At 38.7% G+C, this 21,065-nt stretch overlaps 1 protein-coding gene and 1 pseudogene across 1 annotated transcript; one reads left to right on the forward strand and one right to left on the reverse strand.

Moving 5' to 3' along the window:
- The first annotated feature begins 173 nt into the window (after positions 1 to 173).
- On the forward strand, positions 174 to 7,191 carry npm1a (nucleophosmin 1a). Its single transcript, XM_030069419.1, has 11 exons — positions 174 to 331; positions 2,045 to 2,124; positions 2,535 to 2,654; positions 3,272 to 3,365; positions 3,928 to 4,043; positions 4,159 to 4,214; positions 4,331 to 4,397; positions 4,513 to 4,593; positions 4,762 to 4,872; positions 4,983 to 5,057; positions 5,737 to 7,191. Exons 1-11 carry the CDS (start codon positions 283 to 285, stop codon positions 5,785 to 5,787), a joined length of 900 nt encoding a protein of 299 aa, XP_029925279.1. The 5' UTR covers positions 174 to 282; the 3' UTR covers positions 5,788 to 7,191.
- Positions 7,192 to 9,084: 1,893 nt separating this feature from the next.
- On the reverse strand, positions 9,085 to 12,623 carry LOC115370996 (T-cell leukemia homeobox protein 3-like; annotated as a pseudogene).
- Between the last annotated feature and the right edge of the window lie 8,442 nt (positions 12,624 to 21,065).

Consider the following 21,065-nt stretch of genomic DNA (forward strand, 5'->3'; position numbering starts at 1 on the left):
TTACAAGCCATCTGGAGGGACTAAGTCGTGGGTAAATAAATTTGTTAACATGAAACCAGATTTATAGTCAGCACCACAGCTCAGCATCAGATTTAAATGATTGAGGTGTCGTACACAGTGTAGGACAGCAGGTGGCGGTGTGAGTCTTTGCTGTGATTTGCCACCCACCAAAAGCACAGAAGAAGCGAGGGGGCAAGTAGTCACGTTAGTCGTGGTTAGTAGTAGGTAGTTGGTAGTAATTGCTGAACAGGAGACAGTGTGCCTCCACTTTAGTCCAAAAAAATGAACGGCTTAGACGAAGAACAAATGGCACCGCAGAACTTCCTTTATGGTAAGATAATTCCTGCGTTTCTTGTCACTTTCAGGCTACTTCTTAACATTGCCTGCCCCTCGTCTCATTGAGTTATCACGTTAGCTGCTACTCCACCAGCTCGTCGTGGCCGTGGAGTGGAAATTTACACTTTATATTTCTAGAAACGCCGCCAGAACAAACTGTTAAAAAAGCTGCGTGATTGAAATTTAGTGATATTTTCCGCATTGAAAGCGCACAGTTGCCGGTTGACGGCGTGGGTCCACTTCAGCCTTGATTTGCTAAAACACGTGTTTGCCTATCATCATGGCGGCGCCCATAGTCTGCAGTTTTCAGGAAAATGTTAGATATTTGCGCCAAGCGGGATCTTCCAGTCTCGTTCCAGCTTGCATCTTATTTTTCTTCCTAACATGAAGCAAATTTGTGAAGTGACACTTTTAGCTCGGCGAGTGGCTGGGGAAACCTTCATCTCAACGTGGGTTCATCCACATGGGGACCTTAGATGACCCCACTGCGTCCCCGTTACCTTGGATTGGCCTACTTTCGCATTTAGGAATTTCACGAAATCGTAGCACGTTACCATTTTATCATTATTAACCCTTCTTAGTTTTTATCTTCATGCTCTCAAGTGGAAATATTCAAAATACATCCACTTTCCTGTGGTAGTTCATACTTTTCCTTGCCATGCCTCCCTTTTGCTTGTTTGATCATGTAGACATGAATATATTTCTTAAGTAATGTATTGAGGCATTGTACTATAATCATCATGTACATCCAGGTATAAGTTTTTGGCCATTCCTTCTTTGGGCTACATGTTGACTGCAGCTCCACATTTTAAGATGAGGTGGGAGTCAGAATGTAGGGAAGCAACGTGAACTTGTTCTTACTTGATTTGGTGGTACAATTATATTCAAATGTGCCTGATGTCTGATACAATTCTTGCTGTTTATTCGCTGCAAGGTGAGTTATTGTTTTTACTCAAGAGATTGTACATGTAGTTGCAGATCCATCTACCGTTGAATTTTGAGAAGTTTATTCCGCACATGGACCGTCAGCAAACATGACTTCTTTTCTGAAAAAGACAATTCCCCACACAGGAATATAGCTGTAATATAATACCCCAAGTTGTAGAAAGTTGTGTTAAAAATAATTCAATTTTACATACAGTTGATGGCAGGGGATCTGTCCTCTCTTAGCAGTGGCTGGAATTACAGGGCTGTTTTAAACACTTTTTCAAAAGGCGACACAAATTTATACTATTTGTTAGACTTGAAATCAGTCAGTCAGTATTTGCATGTGCCATTGTTGCAACACTTATGTCATATAACTCACGGTAGTGATAACACGTGTGGACCACTTCAAGACGTTGCCAGTTTAACTCGTTTCATTTCAGTGAAATGCTCCCACACAGAACTGTGTCTCTGCTCTTTCACCTGTCTCCACTGAGGGGATTTCCTCTGCTTGTGCCATGTGGAAATGTTCCCAGCAGTAGTTTGTATGGCCCCCTCTTGTGTGCATTTGAGATATAACACTTTACCCCACAAGTACTGCTTATCTCTGGAGGGACACACGGCAGTGAGCGAAGTCAGTTTCTGTATCACGATTATTTTAATTCGTTGAGCCTAATCAGTATGACTAACCAAGGTGGCTATTAAATCCGTGGAACTGCTGCATTTTGCTTCATTTTGCTTCAATCACTGAATTAATATTTGATTTATTTATTTTTGCCCACAGGGTGCGTACTGGAATCTGGAAAAGATGTTGTATTCAATCCTGAAGATGATGACTTTGAACATCAGCTGGATCTAAGGATGGTAAGTGCCCTGAGAGCCAAGGTGCTCAGGTGGTCTTTGAAAACACTTTATTTTAATGTCTGTGAAAGGTTTCTTGAAGCTAATTTTGACTTTGTGTAGTTGTCTGTATTACAGTTTCAGTTACAAAACTCATAGGGTTTTTAGAGCTAGAATGTCATAATTTTGTGAAAGTGCAGAACTTAAGTTGTGTTTAAACAAAGCCTGCACAATATGAGGAGATTGTGCTATGGCATTGTTCAGTATTGCAGTGGTGATATGACTTGCAGTCAGTGACAGGCAGTCTTTTGCATGGTGTTTAATATGTATGTTCATATTGCAATGACGAGACAATTTATTGGTCAGCACTAGTTTAAACTAGAATTATTGGCAGTTATCATATAAATGTATCTGATCATTTTTGCCCTCTTCAGGCTTGTGTGGACCCCAGTACCAAAGATGAACTTCACACGGTCGAGGTGGAAGGACAGGACCTCGAGGGTCAGAAAGTTAAAGCTGTACTGGTTTCACTTAAGCCCTCTACCCTGCCGAGTGTGAGTAAACATAACCTCTTTTAACGTGTTAATGGACAGATACATAAAAACTAACATAAATGTCTCACAAAGTGTTCAGTTGTGTTTTTTCTCATTAGTCTACACATGCTTGAAAATGGCTAAAGTCATTGATTCAGTCTTGTCAATCTTGTGGAACCCTCAAAGGCTGTTCAAAGAAGCTCTAACTGTTTCTTCACTGAGTTCATACAGACACCATTTATTTTTTAGAGCTAGTTTAAGTAGCATTTTAACAGGAATGAACAAAACATAAATTTTGAGACCTTTATCAAATGAGGCCATCACCATAGATGCAACAGCAACTTTTTTTCACAGGATGCGGCGGTGTTTGTGGTTAATGTGGTCTGAGAAACACTACAACTGACGGCAACAATACCACCGATTTGAGGCAGACGCCATGAAATGTCAACTGCAGTCTTATTTGTTAAGAGTAAATTAAACCATTGTGCCACAGTTGAGTTGACAGTGATTTACTGATGTTGTAATCATGCCACATGCTGCTGTACCAGTTAAACTTAAACTCCAGAGTCCTAATTTGCAAAGAGCACTCCCTCCACTTTATTCACACCATTATTTGGTGATTTGATTGTTTGATGCAGGTGTGTCTTGGTGGTTTCAACATCACTCCTCCAGCTGTGTTCCGCCTAAAGGCCGGCTCTGGACCGATTCACATCAGTGGACAGCACCTTGTCAGTGAGTATTGATCGTTACTAGAACTATAAGTATGTGGAGGTGCCTCTGCAGTGGACAGAAAGCCATGCCATTACCTTATCATGGTTGTCATGGTTAGTTTAGAACCTGTGTGTTAAATGTCAGGTCAGTTATTGCAGGCGGTTACGGTGATCAAAATTGACTTTAGATATAAATCCAGATTAAGAAACATGCAGATTCATTTTCAGGTCTATGAAGAAGAGTCGTCAGATCAGACATAAAATCATCAGAGGCTACTAATTTATTCTACTTAATTTTGTTGTAAATTGCATGATCCAATCAGAGTGAGTTCCATTTGCATAGGAGTAGAATTGAATTTAATAATGTGATGGAATGGTTTCATTAATGGAGAAGTGCTAAAACTCCATTTTGAGACATGACTGAAATGTTAGAGTAGTATGGAGAAATTCCATAAATACGCTCCATTTAAAGCATGAAATACACTAACATATTTTTGGGAAGTATTACTGAGGGCAAAAGTACATTTTGCTGGTACAGGCAATTGGGTGTTAATTGTCATTGACTTAACTTTTTTTTCTGCCAGTGATGGAAGCTGATCAGTCTTTTGATGAAGAAGATGATGAAGATGAAGAAGAAGAGGAAGAAACACTCAAGACTTCAAAGAAAAGACCTGCTTCCTCTCCTGCTGTCAAGTCCCAGGTTTGCTGCACACACATACTTGGCAGTTTCTTAGTTGTAAATTAAAAATAACGAGTTAATGCTTTGTAACTTAGTTGGCAGCTAAATTACCATACTCTTCTTTTCTCCCTCACAGAAAAAAATGAAGATGGACATGGAAGATGATGATGAGGATGATGATGATGATGATGAGTGAGTATAGAACTTAACTGTTTAGACAATGGTTGAACCCGATTCATTTTTTAAAATTCTGGTTCTTAATCTAATTTGTTGTTTGTTTGTTTTTTGTCTGTTTGTTGTTTTTCTAGGGATGATGAAGAGGAGGATGATGACGATGATGAGGAAGAGAGTGAGGCAGAGGAATCGCCTGTTAAGGCAAGTCTTGTTCTTGTTGTTTATAGAATATGGCAGTTCAGCTGAATTTGAATGAGAAGGTCTTTACCTGTTGATCTCGCCATGCCTCCTCACCAACAGCTGCTCTCTCTTACAGGCGAAGGTGACGCCGCCCGAGGCACAAACACCCGCTCAAAATGGCAAGAGCTCGAAACCTGGCACACCAGGTGCAAAGCAGGTAAGAACAATGGTAAACAAACCTTTAGCAGTGCCTAGTATTATCACTGATTATAAGTCCTTGCAGTCTTTTTACATTTGAGCTTGTCCATATTCAGGTGCAGAGGCACAATGCACAAGAATATCTCTGCTGTCATTCTTGCACCCACACATTTTCTGCTCCTTACAGGCCAAAACCCCCAACAAGAAGGGTGAGAAGTCACCCAAAACCCCACCAACTCCCAAGGCACCTTTAACCATTCCTGAGATTAAAGCCAAGATGATGGAGTCGATGAAAAAGGTTCATGTCATGCTGTGTTTTCCTTCCTCCTGTTGAAAAACAAAATGTTTTGTTATGATTAAAGAACACTGGATGTTTTATATTCATCTCACTTTTTCCCATTGTTACAGGGCATAACATTGCCTAAAGTCCAGCCCAAGTTTGAGAACTTTGCAAAACACGGCTACAAAGTCTCAGACCCCAAGGTACTGTTTATATTTGTTTATATTTATATTTTTACCTTTCATGCTTACAATTAGTTCAAAGGGCAGCTGCCAGACTTTTAACTTGTACAGGTAGAGGAGAACGCATTACTCCAAGTTTAGCATCCCTTCACTGGTTACCCTTTTGGTTTAGAATTGATTTTAAGGTTTTATTGATCACCATTAAAGCACAGTTTGGCCTTGTCCCATCTTACACTGCTGACCTTTTAACCCCCTACGTGCCAGAGTGCAGCGGACAAGTTACTGTCTTGCTAGTATAAATTTGCGCTAGACATGTTAATGTCTGTTTGGACCTCTTGTCAAAAAGTAGGTTTTAAGTCCTAACCCTAACCCTAGCCTTGTGAACTAGTGACCTGGTGCCCACCTCAAGATTTTGATCAGAAAACACAAAAATAATCTGTCATTAGACAAATGTTGCATCTTGGTTTTGAAGTATAATATTTTTTAAATTATGTTTCTTCAAGGATTAATGGTGTTAAAATGCTACATTCCCTCTGTGTAGAGGAGCAGAAAGAAAGACCTCATAATTTCTAGAGGATATGAATGATTATGTCATAATTAGATAAATTAGTTACTGACTGGCCCAAAGGGTTTACTTCAGTTTGCTTGGGACACAATATTAATTCTTGGCTTGTTTTCCTTCCTTCCTTTTTCTCTTTAGGTTATTATGGAGCTGTGGAAGTGGAGACAGACGGTGAAAGATGCTAAATAACAGCCTCAGTATTCTTTTTTTAAAGTTCCCTGTTTACCCCCATCCCTCCTTGTAAACCTTCTGGAGTCTAACTTGGTGCCTAACACTTTTCCATAAATTCATCAAAGCGTGTAGTTGTGCTCCAACTGTCCTGCTGTATCAAGAGACTGGAGAGGAAGTGATGTGTGTATGAGGACAGCGCACGGTGGCTTTACCCTGTCTGCACCACCATCACACTCTCAGGGTGGATGTATGGCGTGGATAATATTACATGTTTGATGGATATGGACAGACCTGGGAGAACCAACCTGCAAATTTACATTTTTGTAAATGTGTAAAGAAAATCTTTCCTAGATTGTTGATGGCACCTGAGAAAATATGGAGGTTATCTTCCCTTGTTCTTATATTTTGATTAAAAGTTGATTTGGCCTCATGCAGGAACCATGTGCATGTACAGATTGTATCATTAGAAGATCCTAAGTAAGCATGCATTCATACCCCAAACAGTTAAAAAAAAAAAAAACTGTTATTTGTATGTCTGTTTTCAACAGCCAGTTGAAAAGCAGATGCTGACCATGGTCACATTTGTCAGTCTGGAAAAACTGGGCAATTGTTGCATTTTTGAGTGACATCACCCACTATAACCCAACATAACCATGTGTACCCTTGCTTTACTTTGCTGCCACACCAATTTGACAATTAGACAGTAGCTCTGCCATGTGATTACAAAGTAGGTTGCTTGTCAATGTTCTCATTGAACCAGTTGTTTGCAGGCACAAAATGTTGGCACCATTTGTGGACACACAAACAATGATATGCTTTTACTATTCTGAACACACATGCTTTTTGAATCTTAATGAAACTACACCAGACTCCCGAAATGAAGATACATTTTGGAGAAAAATAGTTATTGCTTCTGCCTGTAGCACTACACTGTCCACCACTGTTTGTACCAAATCCAGTGTATCAGTAAATTCAGTATTTTCCTGTTTTGCATGCATTTTGCCGTCCAAAAGCTTCAATCAGTATAAAGCAACAACCTGTACTTTTCATCTTAAGTAAAGGAGCCATTTTTAGACATGACCTTGCAGGTGTGATGGATTCAGCAGTAATGTTACGAAAACATATTTCCAAGTTTAACAGTTCTTGTCTGTGTGCAACAGTTTAGATTGATCAAGATGTTCATGCATGAGGCCTGTTGTTAGAGAAGGCCATTCCATGTTCTCAAGAAGCTGTCCATTTAAATATGTTGGGTTGCTTGACAGACTGAATACTTTGGATCAGTTCTGATCATTTTATTACTTATTAGTTTGAAACTGCTAATTGAAACGATGTTAAATGCAACTTTTTTTTTTTTTTTTAAGATATATATGTGCAACTGTCCACTTAATATTACAATAAAGGTTCTTCTAGGATGTAAAATTCTGACTGTCTGATGTGGTATTCCTTTGAATCATGGTGCCCTGAAGTCAGATGTGTAAAACATTTGATATGTAACTACTCATTCACTTCATTCTTTTCTAAGATGTGAAATGGTAAATATCAGAAGGCTGTGGGGAAATAAGGTTTTGCTTATGAATTTGACCATTTAGAAAAAGGCATTGTCAATGTCAAGGTTTGAAATGCTGTTGTGAAGCTAGTAAAAACTTGGGTTTAACCACCAGAAGCAGCACATCATAAAGCATGAAAATGAGAAATGGTAAATATTGCTATTCCTCAGAAAGAAGAAAGAAAGAAGACTTTTGCCTGCATAGTGAAAGATGGCAGTAATGATGAAAGGAAAGACCGGAGTCAGCAGTGACAATGCAATCAAGGAAAGCTGAACAAGTTGCTGGCATTTATTCAGTTACTCATAGATGCACTGTGATCTTTAGGAAGACCTATATGAAATTATTGCGAGCATTAATGATGATGATATAGTACTTTGAGGAAATTCCTTTTGCCCCTTACATGAGGACGTAACACAGGACCAGTTACAGCACAGCAGCTTAGATGGCTGTTGAAATGGCAAGTTCATACTATACACCCTGTGTACTAATATTTGCTGTTAATACACATAAGCATGCTGGATTAGTGATTAACAACAGCCTATGTACTCCTACAAACTTATTAAAACTGGTGACTTTTTGCACATATTTTGTGAAGTTTCTTAATATGGAAAACTACGGATAAAGTATGAAAAGTCTGCTTGTCTATTCAAAGACCCTAAGGTTGACCGTAACACTGACAGCACAGTCGCCACAGTAGCCAAGCAACTAAAATAGCCCTGCTGTCAGAATTTGTTCATCTAAGTACATAACCTTTGCTTTATGCTTTGACATAAAATGCAGAAGCACTCAGTTTAAAAAAATTATGTGTCATTTATATTACTGGTCTGATGAGTGTTAACATGGACAACTGTCCCAGAGTGACAGAACAGTCACTCACAGATTCAAAGCTTGATTCTGTATTTCAAAATGACTGAAAGGACCCAGGGTAATTGCTTTTGAACTGATTATTACTCTGCAATCAGTCCTCCCGGCATAAAATGTCAATCATTCCGTCCATCCACAAATATTAGATCCAGTGTACTGTACTAATATCTGATTTATTGTATTTAAGATTCCGATTGTTAATGACATTGCAGGTTCATCAAGCCATCCTCCCCATAACTGTTAGATAAACATGCCAATATACTAGGAATAGCTCCACATAAATCCAGCAATTCAGTAACAGTGCTTTATAAAATAAAAATAAATGAATTTGGGCATCCATTCATTACTTTTTTCATATATTATGTGTGGATAAATGTTGTACATTTTGTCCGGTCTGAGACAATTGAGTAGAAAGAGGGTTTTTTTCTTTTTGTTTGTTTTTGACAGCTAGGAAGCATATTTGCCAAGTCTCTTGACTAAACAGACAAAGTAAAACATGATAAAGTATCAAAACATAGTCCTCCATATTCGTACACCTATGGGCCTGTACATTTCTCCACTGATCTGTGCATTTATTTTGGTTTTGTCTGCAACTGATCATTAGTTATTGCACTGCTGAGTGAAATTTAGAAGGCAATGCTGTTGTGTTTGCAGATCATATTGGTGTTTTGGGCTTTCTGTTACATGGTTATGAGTTCTAAATTACTGTAGTCAATATTCCAGTTGATAATATTGGGCCTGGCTCTAAAACAAGCATTACAAGTGCTACAACACCACATGCTGTCTCCCTGAGTGTCTCTTCTAAGAGTCTAGCAAAAAAACAAAAGCCAGGTCCTCTTTCATCAACCTACAATGTATAGAGGATTTCCCCATTTGTTATGAGTTGTCCATAGTGCCAGCCGTATCACACAAGAGCTCCAGCACTAGCCAGCTCGCCCCTCTTCTCCTCTGATCTTCATGGCTGCAGAGCACAGAGGGAGGAGCTGTGGAAGTACAGTGGGTCGGCAGGAATACAGTCGCTCAGGGTTTTCTGCAGGGCATTGCGCTGTAGCTGTACCATCAACCTGTTGGCCTGCTGGCGCTCAGCCTCTCTCTCCTCTGCTGTCTGACGCCTTGCAACATCCAAGGAACGGATGGGAGAAAGGAGGAGGACATTAATGTCAATAATGAATAGCCACAAGTTAACTGACAATGGACGTTACACAACATACTAGCACCACAAAGAAATAGCATTCTTTTGGATGTGAAATCTCAAACGTTTGGTGTTCAGTCTCTATTTGTCACCCCAACATACAGAGAAAAAGATGAAATATAAAAATTATTTACAACTCAAAAACTAGAAGTCATTGCAACAAGATTTAACAGGCCTACAGCTGCTGGCTTTATGAGTACCATATTCATGAAGTATTTGATGATAAGGATGGATGGTAAGACATCACTGGCCAAAATGTAAAATTACTTAAAATGTTCAAATGCACTAAAGCCCCTTTCACATTCTGCTTACAGTTGTTTCACTCTTATAACTTTCCATGTGTGATATATTCCCAAGCTTACTCCAGTGTGAATCAAGATTAAAACAAAAGCAATGGGACATTTGCTGTCCAGTCAAAATGATGCGAGAAACATTATGAGAACATTAACCCTGGGCTTTTATTTTCAGATGGGAATCCTTAAGGCGGAGCATACTGTAAAGCACAAATGAAAGTACAAATGTGAACTGAAGCTATCTTCAACCCTGGTTTTACTTCATGGCCAGGTGAGCCCAGGTCTAAGAAATTCAAGTGTGGAGAGGTTTTAAGAGCTACTGAACCTCCCACATCACAGTAACACACACTAGAGACCTGAATGCTTTTTCAGTGCCCTCGTTGACCCTGCCTTCAGTGCTCGTGGTGGTAACAACACTGTGGTATTTTTGTTGAGCCACCTGGGATTTTACCTCACAACCCTTGTCTACAAAGGTACTTGACCTTGTACCACAAGGTCTACAAGGAAGTATCACCTCTGTTGTATGAGTTATCATATGCATAGCTTGTAAAACTGATGTATTTTAGTGATGTTTGGGGTCTTCATATCAAAGAATATCTTTTGCCACTGATTTCATCAAATTTGCTCAAACAAAGCAGGTAGTGAAAATAAGGAATTGCAATAGAACTGAACTGTTTTTGTCAAGATGACAGCCTGCAATATACAGTAATTCTCTGCTCACTCCTTTGCATGGATCTACTGCAAACCTGCAGAAAACATGCAAACTCTGAATGGTGGTGGCTGCAGGCCACAGTCTTACTGCTATGAAGGAATCACAAGAACCACTGGATTCAAATTCACAATCTCGCAGCTGAACCTCAACCACTGACTCTGACGATCAGATTGATCTTATTGTACTGTCTATATTATTAAATCATTACAGGACAAAAAATATATAACAATATAGATATAGAACTCCTCCAATGTGGTAATTCATTTTAGAAAGAACTAAATTGTCCATTCATTCAGTCCTTTGCTTTATTTTGGCTTCATGATACATCAGTAACCAGATGTGGGTGTTTATTTTATTTTATTTACTTATTTATTTTTATGTTGTATATCACATACACAGTAATCACTGCACTGGAGGTGAACTCTCTCTATTCCCTCTACTTCCTGTGTCCCACTCATGTCCGTACCTCCACTTGGTCCTGCGGTTCTGAAACCAGGTTTTCACCTGGGCATCGGTCATCTTCAGCGTCTTGGCGAGTGCTGCCCTCTCAGCACTGGCCAGATACTTCTGGCTAAAGAAACGCTTCTCTAGTTCACAGATTTGTATCCTGGAAAAGGAAGTGCGAGGCTTCTTCCTCTTCGGCGGCGTGCGGTTCTGATAGGGATGACCAACCCGCCGAGCCACAGTGAAGGGTGTCAAAGCTGTTGAGAGAGAGAGAGAGAGAGAGAGAGAGAGAGAGAGAGAGAGAGAGAGAGAGAGAGAGAGAGAGAGAGAGAGAGAGAGTTGAGAGAGAGAGAGTTGAGAGAAACGGATTATTATTAGTTTATTATTTTATTATTAGTAGTAGTAGCATAGTAGTATTAGTATTAGCATTATTATCATGTAATAATGACCTGCTGAAAGCACAAGATTTTCAACAAAGTCATTAAAAAAACATTATTGTGTTCCATATGAATTTAAGATGTTTTTGTGAACAACAGTACAATACGTACATCATCCAAATATATGAACCAGGTACAGCTCACCCTACATGAAAACAGATCACAGTATATAACTGAATAAATGAATAATTGGCATCATATTCCCAAAAATATTTCCACAAGCAACTTTGATTTGTGATAATTGTTTTTGTTGTGCCCATTCTATAAGCAGAACAAATTCTAACCCTATAAAAACTTTGGTAAAATGCCCTCTTATGATTGATTTTGATGTTTCACTGTCCACATCTGTTTTGCAGCAGCAACAACAAATTGTGCACAGATTACACACAAATCACCTGTAACTGCAGTATTGAGTCCTCTCATATGCACAACAGTTTTCAATGTAAGTGAAATATTATCGTTTAATTTTACAAATCTAAGTCAGTTACACAAGAATAACATCCACTGTAATTTTCAGATGATTTTGGACTGAAATTTGTCTAAAACGTTTCAGTTGTTTTTACTTATTATTTATTTATTTAGCGGTCCAGCAGTATAGGCTACATTTGGAAAGTCTGAAATCAAAACTATTTTAAATGAGTTTCTCATCTGAAATTAGGTCTACATGTTGTCAGCAAAACACACTAAATCGAGTTAATTTCAGTCAGCTCCGGTATGACAACATGTATCATATGTCATATTTCATAGTAAAAAACAAATTTAGAATATAACTCATTACGCAATCTTACAGAAATAGAGGCTAGTTAGACTTATATTCTCTTTTTTCTAACTGCTGAATTTCTCTCGTTTTAAGTCGACTGAAACGTCTGCAGACTACTTTATTTTTCCAATAAACTGATCATAACACTGTGCATATTTTGCTCATCCCAGTGTACCCCACTGACTCTGATCTCTCCTATAAAAATGTATCACACCAGTCTAATTTCGTTAATAAAAGGCTGTACCTGCCAATCTGTCCTTTGCAAATCGCTGGCTGCCCTCCATCCAGGGGAGGATGCTGCTCAGTCCAGCCGGGGTGACAGCTGCAGCCAGCGGCCTGTGCGCCGGGACGCACAGCGGTCCTACCGGGGACAGCGCCACGTCCGCCCCGTGCAACTTTGACTCAGTATGTGTTGGTCTTGACGCCACATGGTAAGTGTTTCCATCTGAGCAGACTCCCGGCGCAGAGCGGCACCTGATGCTGCTGTTATTTCGGGAAACCTCTGTGTCTGTGCCACCGAGGATCTGGTCAATGCCGAAAGGGATTGAGGCAGCTTGTGGCTGGAGTTTTAGGCCCCCAGGGCTTCCGCTGCTGCTGGCACTCATTTCATTTATTGCCCCCTCATTTAGCCGGTGGTGGGCTCCAGAGGACTACAGAGAGACAAGAATATCTGGTGCATAAAATATGTCTTCATAAAGTTGAAGGCAGACTTCTTTATTTAGCCCCCTCTGTTTTTTTTCCACTGTCTTGTCTCTTCATCTTCGCCCTGCTGAAGAGCTTTCTCTTGATGCTGGTTTGATGGTTCAAGTAGCCTATAAGATTGATCTTTATCTGGAAATGCAAAGATGGGATTCTCTCTCTCTCTCTCTCTCTCTCTCTCTCTCTCTCTCTCTCTATTTCTCTCTCCTAGCACACACACACTCTCATCCTCACATTATGTGTGTTGATGGGGTCATATGACCAACCTGTAAGGAGTTTCAATATTTCAAAGGAGGAGGAGATTGTGCTCTACATGTGTGTTGTTCAAAGTGTGGTTTTCTAGACCCCAAAGGGTCCTTGGACGACTTACATGCGGTCCTCTGCAAAATGAGACATTAGGTTTTAAATATCTCCACATCAAATCAGTTTCGCAGTGTTCAGATCCCTAAATCATTCAAATTCAAATCCAAATGATCTTTTTTTAATATCACTGTTCCAATTAAAAACACTTCACATGAGGCTCTGTGGCTTAATGAATGTCAACCTCGTGATCAGATTCATGCAAAATTTCTAAAATCTCTGCACTGTATTGCCTGGCTTGTGAAACCAAAGTTTAAAGAGCTAAAACACAGGGGGAAAATGGAGAAATTTTCAAATGCAGTAAGCTTGGATTTTCATGTAAATTTAATGCAATATCTCAAAGAGGTAAATAAAAGAAACTATAAAAGTGTGACAGAGCAGGTTATTTTATTAAGATGCCGTGCTCCTCTGCTGTTGTAATTCACATATATCCCTCTTTCTCACTCCAACATCTCTGCATCCTGTGCTATTTTCAGATATAAAGTTAATAAAACCACACTATAATATTTTTAAGAGAACTATTACTTAAGCTTTTTCATACCGAGGCATAATGTGCGTTTCAGATCCACTATAAAAGAGCATAAGTTATGACTGAGAAACAGCAGGTTTTATTTATATATTTATGTGTATTGTCTGCTGATGTGCTTAGTTGCCCAGCTGCCAGGCTTTTCTTTTCTCCATGTTAAGTGAAATTAATAAAGGTAGACACATGCAATAAAAACATCGCCACGGGCTATGATGTGGTTATGCATTTTTTTTTTTTCATTTGCAGATAACAAGAGACATGTCTAGTCTTCTATTAATTTTGTAATTAAAAGTTGGGGTGATTTCATGTTGTATATTTATTTGAAGCACTCTATTGATTTGCTTGCTGGGCTTTCAAAGTTACAGTCATGTTAAAATTTTAAACTACAGAACATGAAATAAAAGCCTCAGTTAATTTAAAGGAATCTCTCAGTGACACATATATACACCACATGTAAATATATGCATCCATGTAAATATGTACACACACACACACACACACACACACACACACACACACACACACACACACACACACACACACACACACAGACACGTATTAAAATCTGTATATTTTGAACAAAAAGAAGGTCACAATATAATGTCGGGTGATTTGCATGCACAGTGATAGTCATTGTGGCTGAACAGACCTGCAGAAACTTGATCAACAGAAAATGCACGTGAGAAGCACTGAGCACAGTGTTCTACAGGGGATCTCTGGGGTGCAGAGCAGAAAAAGCACAGCTGTATACGCTTAGCACCGAAGATGTTAGAGAAAAAAAATGTGGCATATGTATATGAAAGTAATTTTTAGTGGGGTTACATTTGCTACTGCGGAATAAAGGATAGTTGGTAGAAACTGAATGTTGTTATTTCTTAATAGAGATCACATGGAATACTTGTTGAGCGCATGGCTGCTTAAGAGGGAGGAAAACAGGGATCACAAGACAATAGTGAGGTGCTGGTGGTGGTGGGATTGTGTGTTTTTTGCATTCTTGTGTGCATTATATAATTGTTAGAGGTTACATTTGTACAAAGGCTACTGGTGTGAATGGGACTGTGTGCTCACTCATCCATGGCCAAGTGGTGTCTTTGTAGTGCTGGTGTGCCTTTAACACTCAATAAAAGCCAACTATCTACTCCCCCCTGTGCCAACCTTTGTCTCACTAATGACTGCCCTTTGACCCTGTCCCCCAGCTGGATTAGGGGTCCGGGTGCCTGGAGCATCAGGGGTCTCTGTGTCTGTGCTGGTAGCAGTGCTCTATTGAGCCACCAGCCTCCTCTGTTGCCCCACCTGCCCCACCTGAGGACAGTAGCCCAGTCAGTAGCGCCTGGCCCGGGGCGCTCCACTCCACTCATCATCCTGCCTTATTTCACCCCCGCCTCGGTCTCCTCATTTCATCCTTCTAATTCAGGCTCATAATGTTCTCTATTCAATTCTTCTTGGAACTTTGTTAATCTGTGAAAGCACCCATCCATCTCTTTCTCTCGTTTCACTTCTCCTCTATATTCCATCGTTCGCTTGTGCTTGAAGTGCACTTTTTCAAAATGATTAATAGACAAAGGGAATATTATCTTTCCTACCAAACATTACATTTAGAATATTTCATTCTGTGTGTATTGTCACCGAAAAGAGCAGAGAAGATGTTACTTCAGCTGGTGGACACTGAATATTATTGGAGGGGTTCCTTACTATTAAATGTTGGTTTATTGTTAATTTCCATAAGTATTTTGATTCACCTATAAACAACTGGAAATATGCCTCAATGAAAAAGTCCTCTGATATGAGCTGATAAATTGTGCACAATGTGCACAAATAAATATTAAACACATGCCCAGAACCATCTGCTTTTGGAAGGTCATTCTAGTAACTTATCTGTTCTCTCACTCCTAACCTAACTGCTATAATCCTTTTCTGTTCATGTGAAGACAAAAGAGTGAACCCCACAACACTGTACAAAACCACCACACACAAGCATTCAACACACAGACTTTCATGAGTCTCTTACCCTCCCTCTCACATAAATGTGATGGATGTTTCTCAAACACACACGTTATGAGTTCTGGATTTATTTGAAGTCAGTCAGATCTCTACAGCAGGCAGAGGGAGGGAAAATATTTTTTAGTTGCTTCTTTTTGAGACTGTCCTCTGGCAAAAAAAATGACCCGATAAGTCGTTAACACAGCAGCTTATAATGACCAACAGTTACCTCTGGTGGTCCTGAAAATAATGACATTGTAGTGTAGCACTAAGGGAGCGACAAAATCCACATTTTAAGGCTGGTGGTGTGGTGGATGGGTTGATTAACATTGTTTTCAGTTAGATAACTGGACTTCCAAGCGAGGCCACTGTTTGTTCTTAGGTACCTAATATTAGCAAACGTTCACTAATATTAGCTATCATAACCATATCCCTTACCTTTTCCTAACCTTAATCATAACTGAGCCTTTCTCTAACCTTAACAAAAATGTTTTCCTAACCTTAACCATAACTAAGCATTTCTCTAACCTTGACAAAAATGTCTTACTAACCTTAACCAAATATTTTTTAGTGACTAGCAAGATGCCTAGCTACCTAGCTCACTCAGGAAACAGTGCTTTGGATTGTATTAAAGGGTTGGAAGAAACAACCTGTATTGGTCGTATTGAGTTGGAAGATTTGTTTTACATATTTAAACTAATCCCACTGAGAAAAAAAAGATCTCTCTCACCAAAGACAGTGATATCAAATTCAGCAACATACTGAACAAAAACTATTATAGAAACTATTATAATATTAACAGACAAAGAGAGAGAGGAACACCGCCACTGTCCTCATTCAACCTAAATCAATGCATGAGCAATTTCCAAAGAATTTTTTTTTTTTTTCAAACTCATCAAGAGTACTCCCAGACTTTTTGGCTTTTTTATTCAGTTCCTTCAGTTCATTCAGGAGGAAGAGATGATGAATGTTTACACACTATAGCAGACTTTATTTCTAATATAAATGCACTTTATACAAAATAAAATGTAGCCTACAATGATGAGTGAGGAGCTCAAAAATTGTGACAAAGATCGACACACTGATCATAAGTAGGATATAAGTGTAGATATTGAGTTGCTCAAATGGGCTATTTTTTTTTTTTTTTTTTTTAATTTATTTAGCCTTTATTTAGCCAGGAAAAGTCCCATTGAGATTAAAAATCTCTTTTTCAAGAGAGACCTGGCCAAGACCAGCAGCCGTGCAATCCTGAACACAAAGTTACTGAAACACAGAAACAGCAACTGATAAAGAAACAACATAACACATACAACAAAAATGCATTCATTCAATAGAAATACATTTTACACACAAGCCACTTCACTAAATTAAAAACATAAGCAGACTGTTAAATCAACCTCTAAAACCTTCAACATGGATTTAAAAACAACAAGTGAGATCCGCTCCTCAACTTTTAAATCATTTTGCAACATATTCCAGGCTGACAGAGCTGAAAAACTGAAAGCCATTTCTGTTCTAACTTTAGGAACAGATAGCAGTAAGATATCCTATGACCTCAAAGAATACTGCTATAAAGGAAGAGTCCACTCAAACTCTATCAAACTACCTAAGTTAAGTGGGTCATATTTTTTAGACCTCAAATAAATAAATAAATAAATAAATAAAATGAAATAAAATGTCTATCAGATTTCAGATATCAGTCCAGCATTTACCTACAGTATTTAACTCCACTTTTTACCTCATTATTTCTCATATAGTTAATATTATTTATACTTGTATTATTGTGTTAACACTGGTAGATATAAGCTCAAAGACCCACAATTAAAAACTGTGCCACTGGTGTCATGTGTCACTCTGCCTTCTCCCCTTAACCTCATGCCCTCTTTTTGCCATGATTAATGCCTGGAGGACTGGAAGGAAAAAACAAAACACAAAAAAAACCCAGCAAATCCAGGATGCACTGAATGAATGCCATTTATCATTCATTTTCCTGTCAATACATGAAAAGCCTGTGGCCTTTCCCTGTTTCCCTGGAACTCAATTGTGCTGTGAGAAAATGCAATTAGTGAGAGAAGAATGAGAGAGCGCAATCTCAAAATACGTCACCGTCTCTCCTGCAAAACTACGTGCTGTTTGCTTGCCATAATAGTTCACAAATAGAAATCATGTTGACAATGCTTTCTAACTACTCCAAAATAATTTACCCCTGCTGATCAACATTAGTGATCAAGTTTAGACCAAGTGTGAAAGCTCACTTTCATAATCTAATGCTTGGGAAATTACTTGCAACAATTTAGGAGTATCAGCAATCCACTGAAATGCTAAAACTCAATAATACTTACAGGTTTTTCTGAGTTACTTCACTTCAAAAATCCATAGATTATGCAGATACACAAGTTATTTCAGTTTACAGACTCTTCGTCTGCAACATTCAAACTGTAAGATGAGGTGAGATAATCTCACAATATGAATGCTTTTTTCCCCTTCAAACAAGTTGAGTTTGAGTTTTTCAGTTATCACCTGTTTTAGCATTAGTGCACTCATTTTAGGTAACCACTGATGTTGATGCTGTTATTTTGTTTGGGATTAAATTACTCTCACTCCACTGAACTCCTTTTCTGTGTGTCAGCCACAAATTACTTTGTTTTACACTCTCCTTTTCTCTTTCCTGTTTTTTTCCCCCTTTGTCCCACTGAATATTAGTCCTGACATACTGTCACAGAAATGATAAAAAAGACCATAGCAGTGATTGCATACACTGAGGTATAATGCAACTTTTGAACAATTTCTTACATCAAAAGACTTAACATTTTAAACTTTTTAAGGCTTAAGCTTAAACTTATCAAAAATGTAATCTTTTTTTCAGTTTGATCATTTTGATCACTTTATACCACAGGAAACGGATGAGACAGGTAAAAATTGATTACTGATTAAGTCCAGCTTTCTCTGGACAGAGCACCAGCTTGATTCTGTCTTGGAGAGATGCTTTGCATTTTGCTGTATGTTTCAACACCAGATGTTCATTTGGGTAAACAAGGCTGACCTGTGGGCTCTCAGTAATGCTATATGGGACATTCTTCCCCATTGCAGTCCTAATTTCTGGTTTGAACTGGCATGATTGGTGCATTTTTACATAGAAATCATGCCTAGTGTTACTCATAAGAACATGAGCCTCTTAATAAGCCTCCAGTCACTCAAGAACTTGTGTGTGTGCGTGTGTGTATGTATGCAGTATGTCATCTGTAAATAATTTACTGGCATGGCAATAAAGGCCAGTTAGAAAGCATTATTTAAAAAAAAAAAAAAGTGTCAAAAAGGAAAGAAAAGAGTGAAGATTGAAAAATATTGGCCCTTTTTGGCTCATTTTTTGTCTTAAGTTGTTAAAATGACCGCTTAAATTGGGTAGTTCATCATTGCTGCTCTGGACACCTATAATTCATCATTTTGGTGATTTGATAGCTCAGAAATGTATTAAAATAATAAAAAGAAGACTGAAATGCCCTGGATTTACAGTGATAAATAGCCCACCCGGTCCTGATTAGATTAGGAGAGCTAACAGATATATTGCGGTCAGGATTTACGGAGGCATGCGATTGTTTTCCAATAAAAAGTTGCATATTAAATTCCAACAGGGAAGCAGCTCTTTCATCAGCATCCTGAGAGAGAGAGAGTCACATCACAATCTAAGGGGACTGGCACAGACAAATTGTCCTCAAACCTATCACGAAAATGTTGATGTGTTCATTTAATTAACATGTTTGTGAAAGTATGGAATTAAACCATATTATTTATCGTTGCCTACATCAGGGAGGGATTTGTTTGTCCCAAAGCAAACAATGTTCCCATAACCGAGTGCGCCAGAGAAAACATGTAATGTGCAGCTCCTAATTAGGGGATTTCTAAAACCTTGGGTACATATAAAAAATAATGTCTACTAATATGAAGAAAATAGCTGGTACAGTCATGAGTGTGTGTGTGTGTGTGTGTGCCTGTGTGTGCATTTGTGTGTGTGTGTGTGTGTGTGTGTGTGTGTGTGTGTGTGTGTGTATGTGTGTGTTTTCAGTCAGAAGTGCTGGCCACTTAGGAGTTAAATCATTTTCATTATTACTTCTAAGATCTGGCCTGAGGGGAAGAAAGAATAACCGATTAGAGAATGGCAGGGAGGATGAGAAAAGAGGAGGAGGAGAATTAGAGCAGGACACTGGTGGGTCTTATAAATCATAACAATCATAACCTCGGGACACATAATGACAAAGTGAGGGAGGTGATGAGAGACAGTGCAGACAGAGAGGACAAAAAAAAAAAAAAAAAGAACTGCAAGCAGTGAAAGGGAACTGAGGCCACCAGCAGGCCCAGTGGCCCACAAAGGAAGAGAAAATACGGACTACAGATAACATAGGTAAATGCTTTTCTCCTGGTGTCATCACATTATCAAATCTTTATCGTAGGTATGGCCATTTAGTTGGCTGAAAATGTTTGCATGAGGCCTTTCTGTGGAGAAATACATGCACAGATGCATTGTGTGATTATGGAAAATTCTTTCTTTTTGAGTTAAAACTGCTAAAACTGAAGAGTTTCACAGCAGCCTTTGAGCTTCTTTCTACAGCTTTGTGTTTGTGTCAAATAAGATCTGAAATTCTTATGACCCTTCTCTTTAATTGTATATTTGTTTTACAGTCTGTCTTGCCACTGAATACCTGTATATTTCAAAAACCTACAGAGATATTGGAGATTTTAGATTTTATTAGCAGACTGTCAGGCTCATAATGTTTGAGAGGTTAAACAGAAGAGGGCGCTGTTGTTCTACACTTTAAGACTTTTTGCAATTGCAGATGATTGGAAAAATATCTTCCAACATGTTTATGAAAGAAAAGAAAAGAAAAGAAAAGAAACAACAAGGACAAGTAGCAGCATCTTCTTAGACACAGGAAATCGCTGGGTTTATGTGAAAGTACTTTTAATTTTGAAAAATACTGAAATAGAAGCTACAAAACTCAACTCTGTCGTCATGAGAACATTGATCACACTAAAATATTACAGTTCTTTTGACAATTGTATATTGATATATAAATGTAAATATAAACCTTTTTACCTTTATGTTGCATTTTTGTCCTTCATTAAATAGCCTGGCATGTCTGTGTACTGACTCTCAATGCCTTCAGCTGGTTTTCTGGGAGCATGACATGCTGATGCACACAGCATTACCCAGTTGAAATGGTTAAATATGAATATGTGTAATTATATCATGAGTCATATAAGGTATGCTGTGGCAAATGAAAGAAAACATAGCAAGCCTCATAATGAGGTCATGTTAGTCAAATAAGAAGACATATTGAAGCTATATGCCAGCTTTTTTCTGGCTGGAGAAGAGGAGAGAGGAGCCAGCAGGAGCCAAATGAGTGACATTACAAAAGAGTCAATACTGCTAATTGAGCTGGAAGTGAAAATGATCCGCTTTAGTGAAATACTGCTTTCAGACACA

Source organism: Myripristis murdjan, chromosome 14 (genome assembly GCF_902150065.1).
Source record: "Myripristis murdjan chromosome 14, fMyrMur1.1, whole genome shotgun sequence".
Taxonomy (NCBI): domain Eukaryota; kingdom Metazoa; phylum Chordata; class Actinopteri; order Holocentriformes; family Holocentridae; genus Myripristis; species Myripristis murdjan.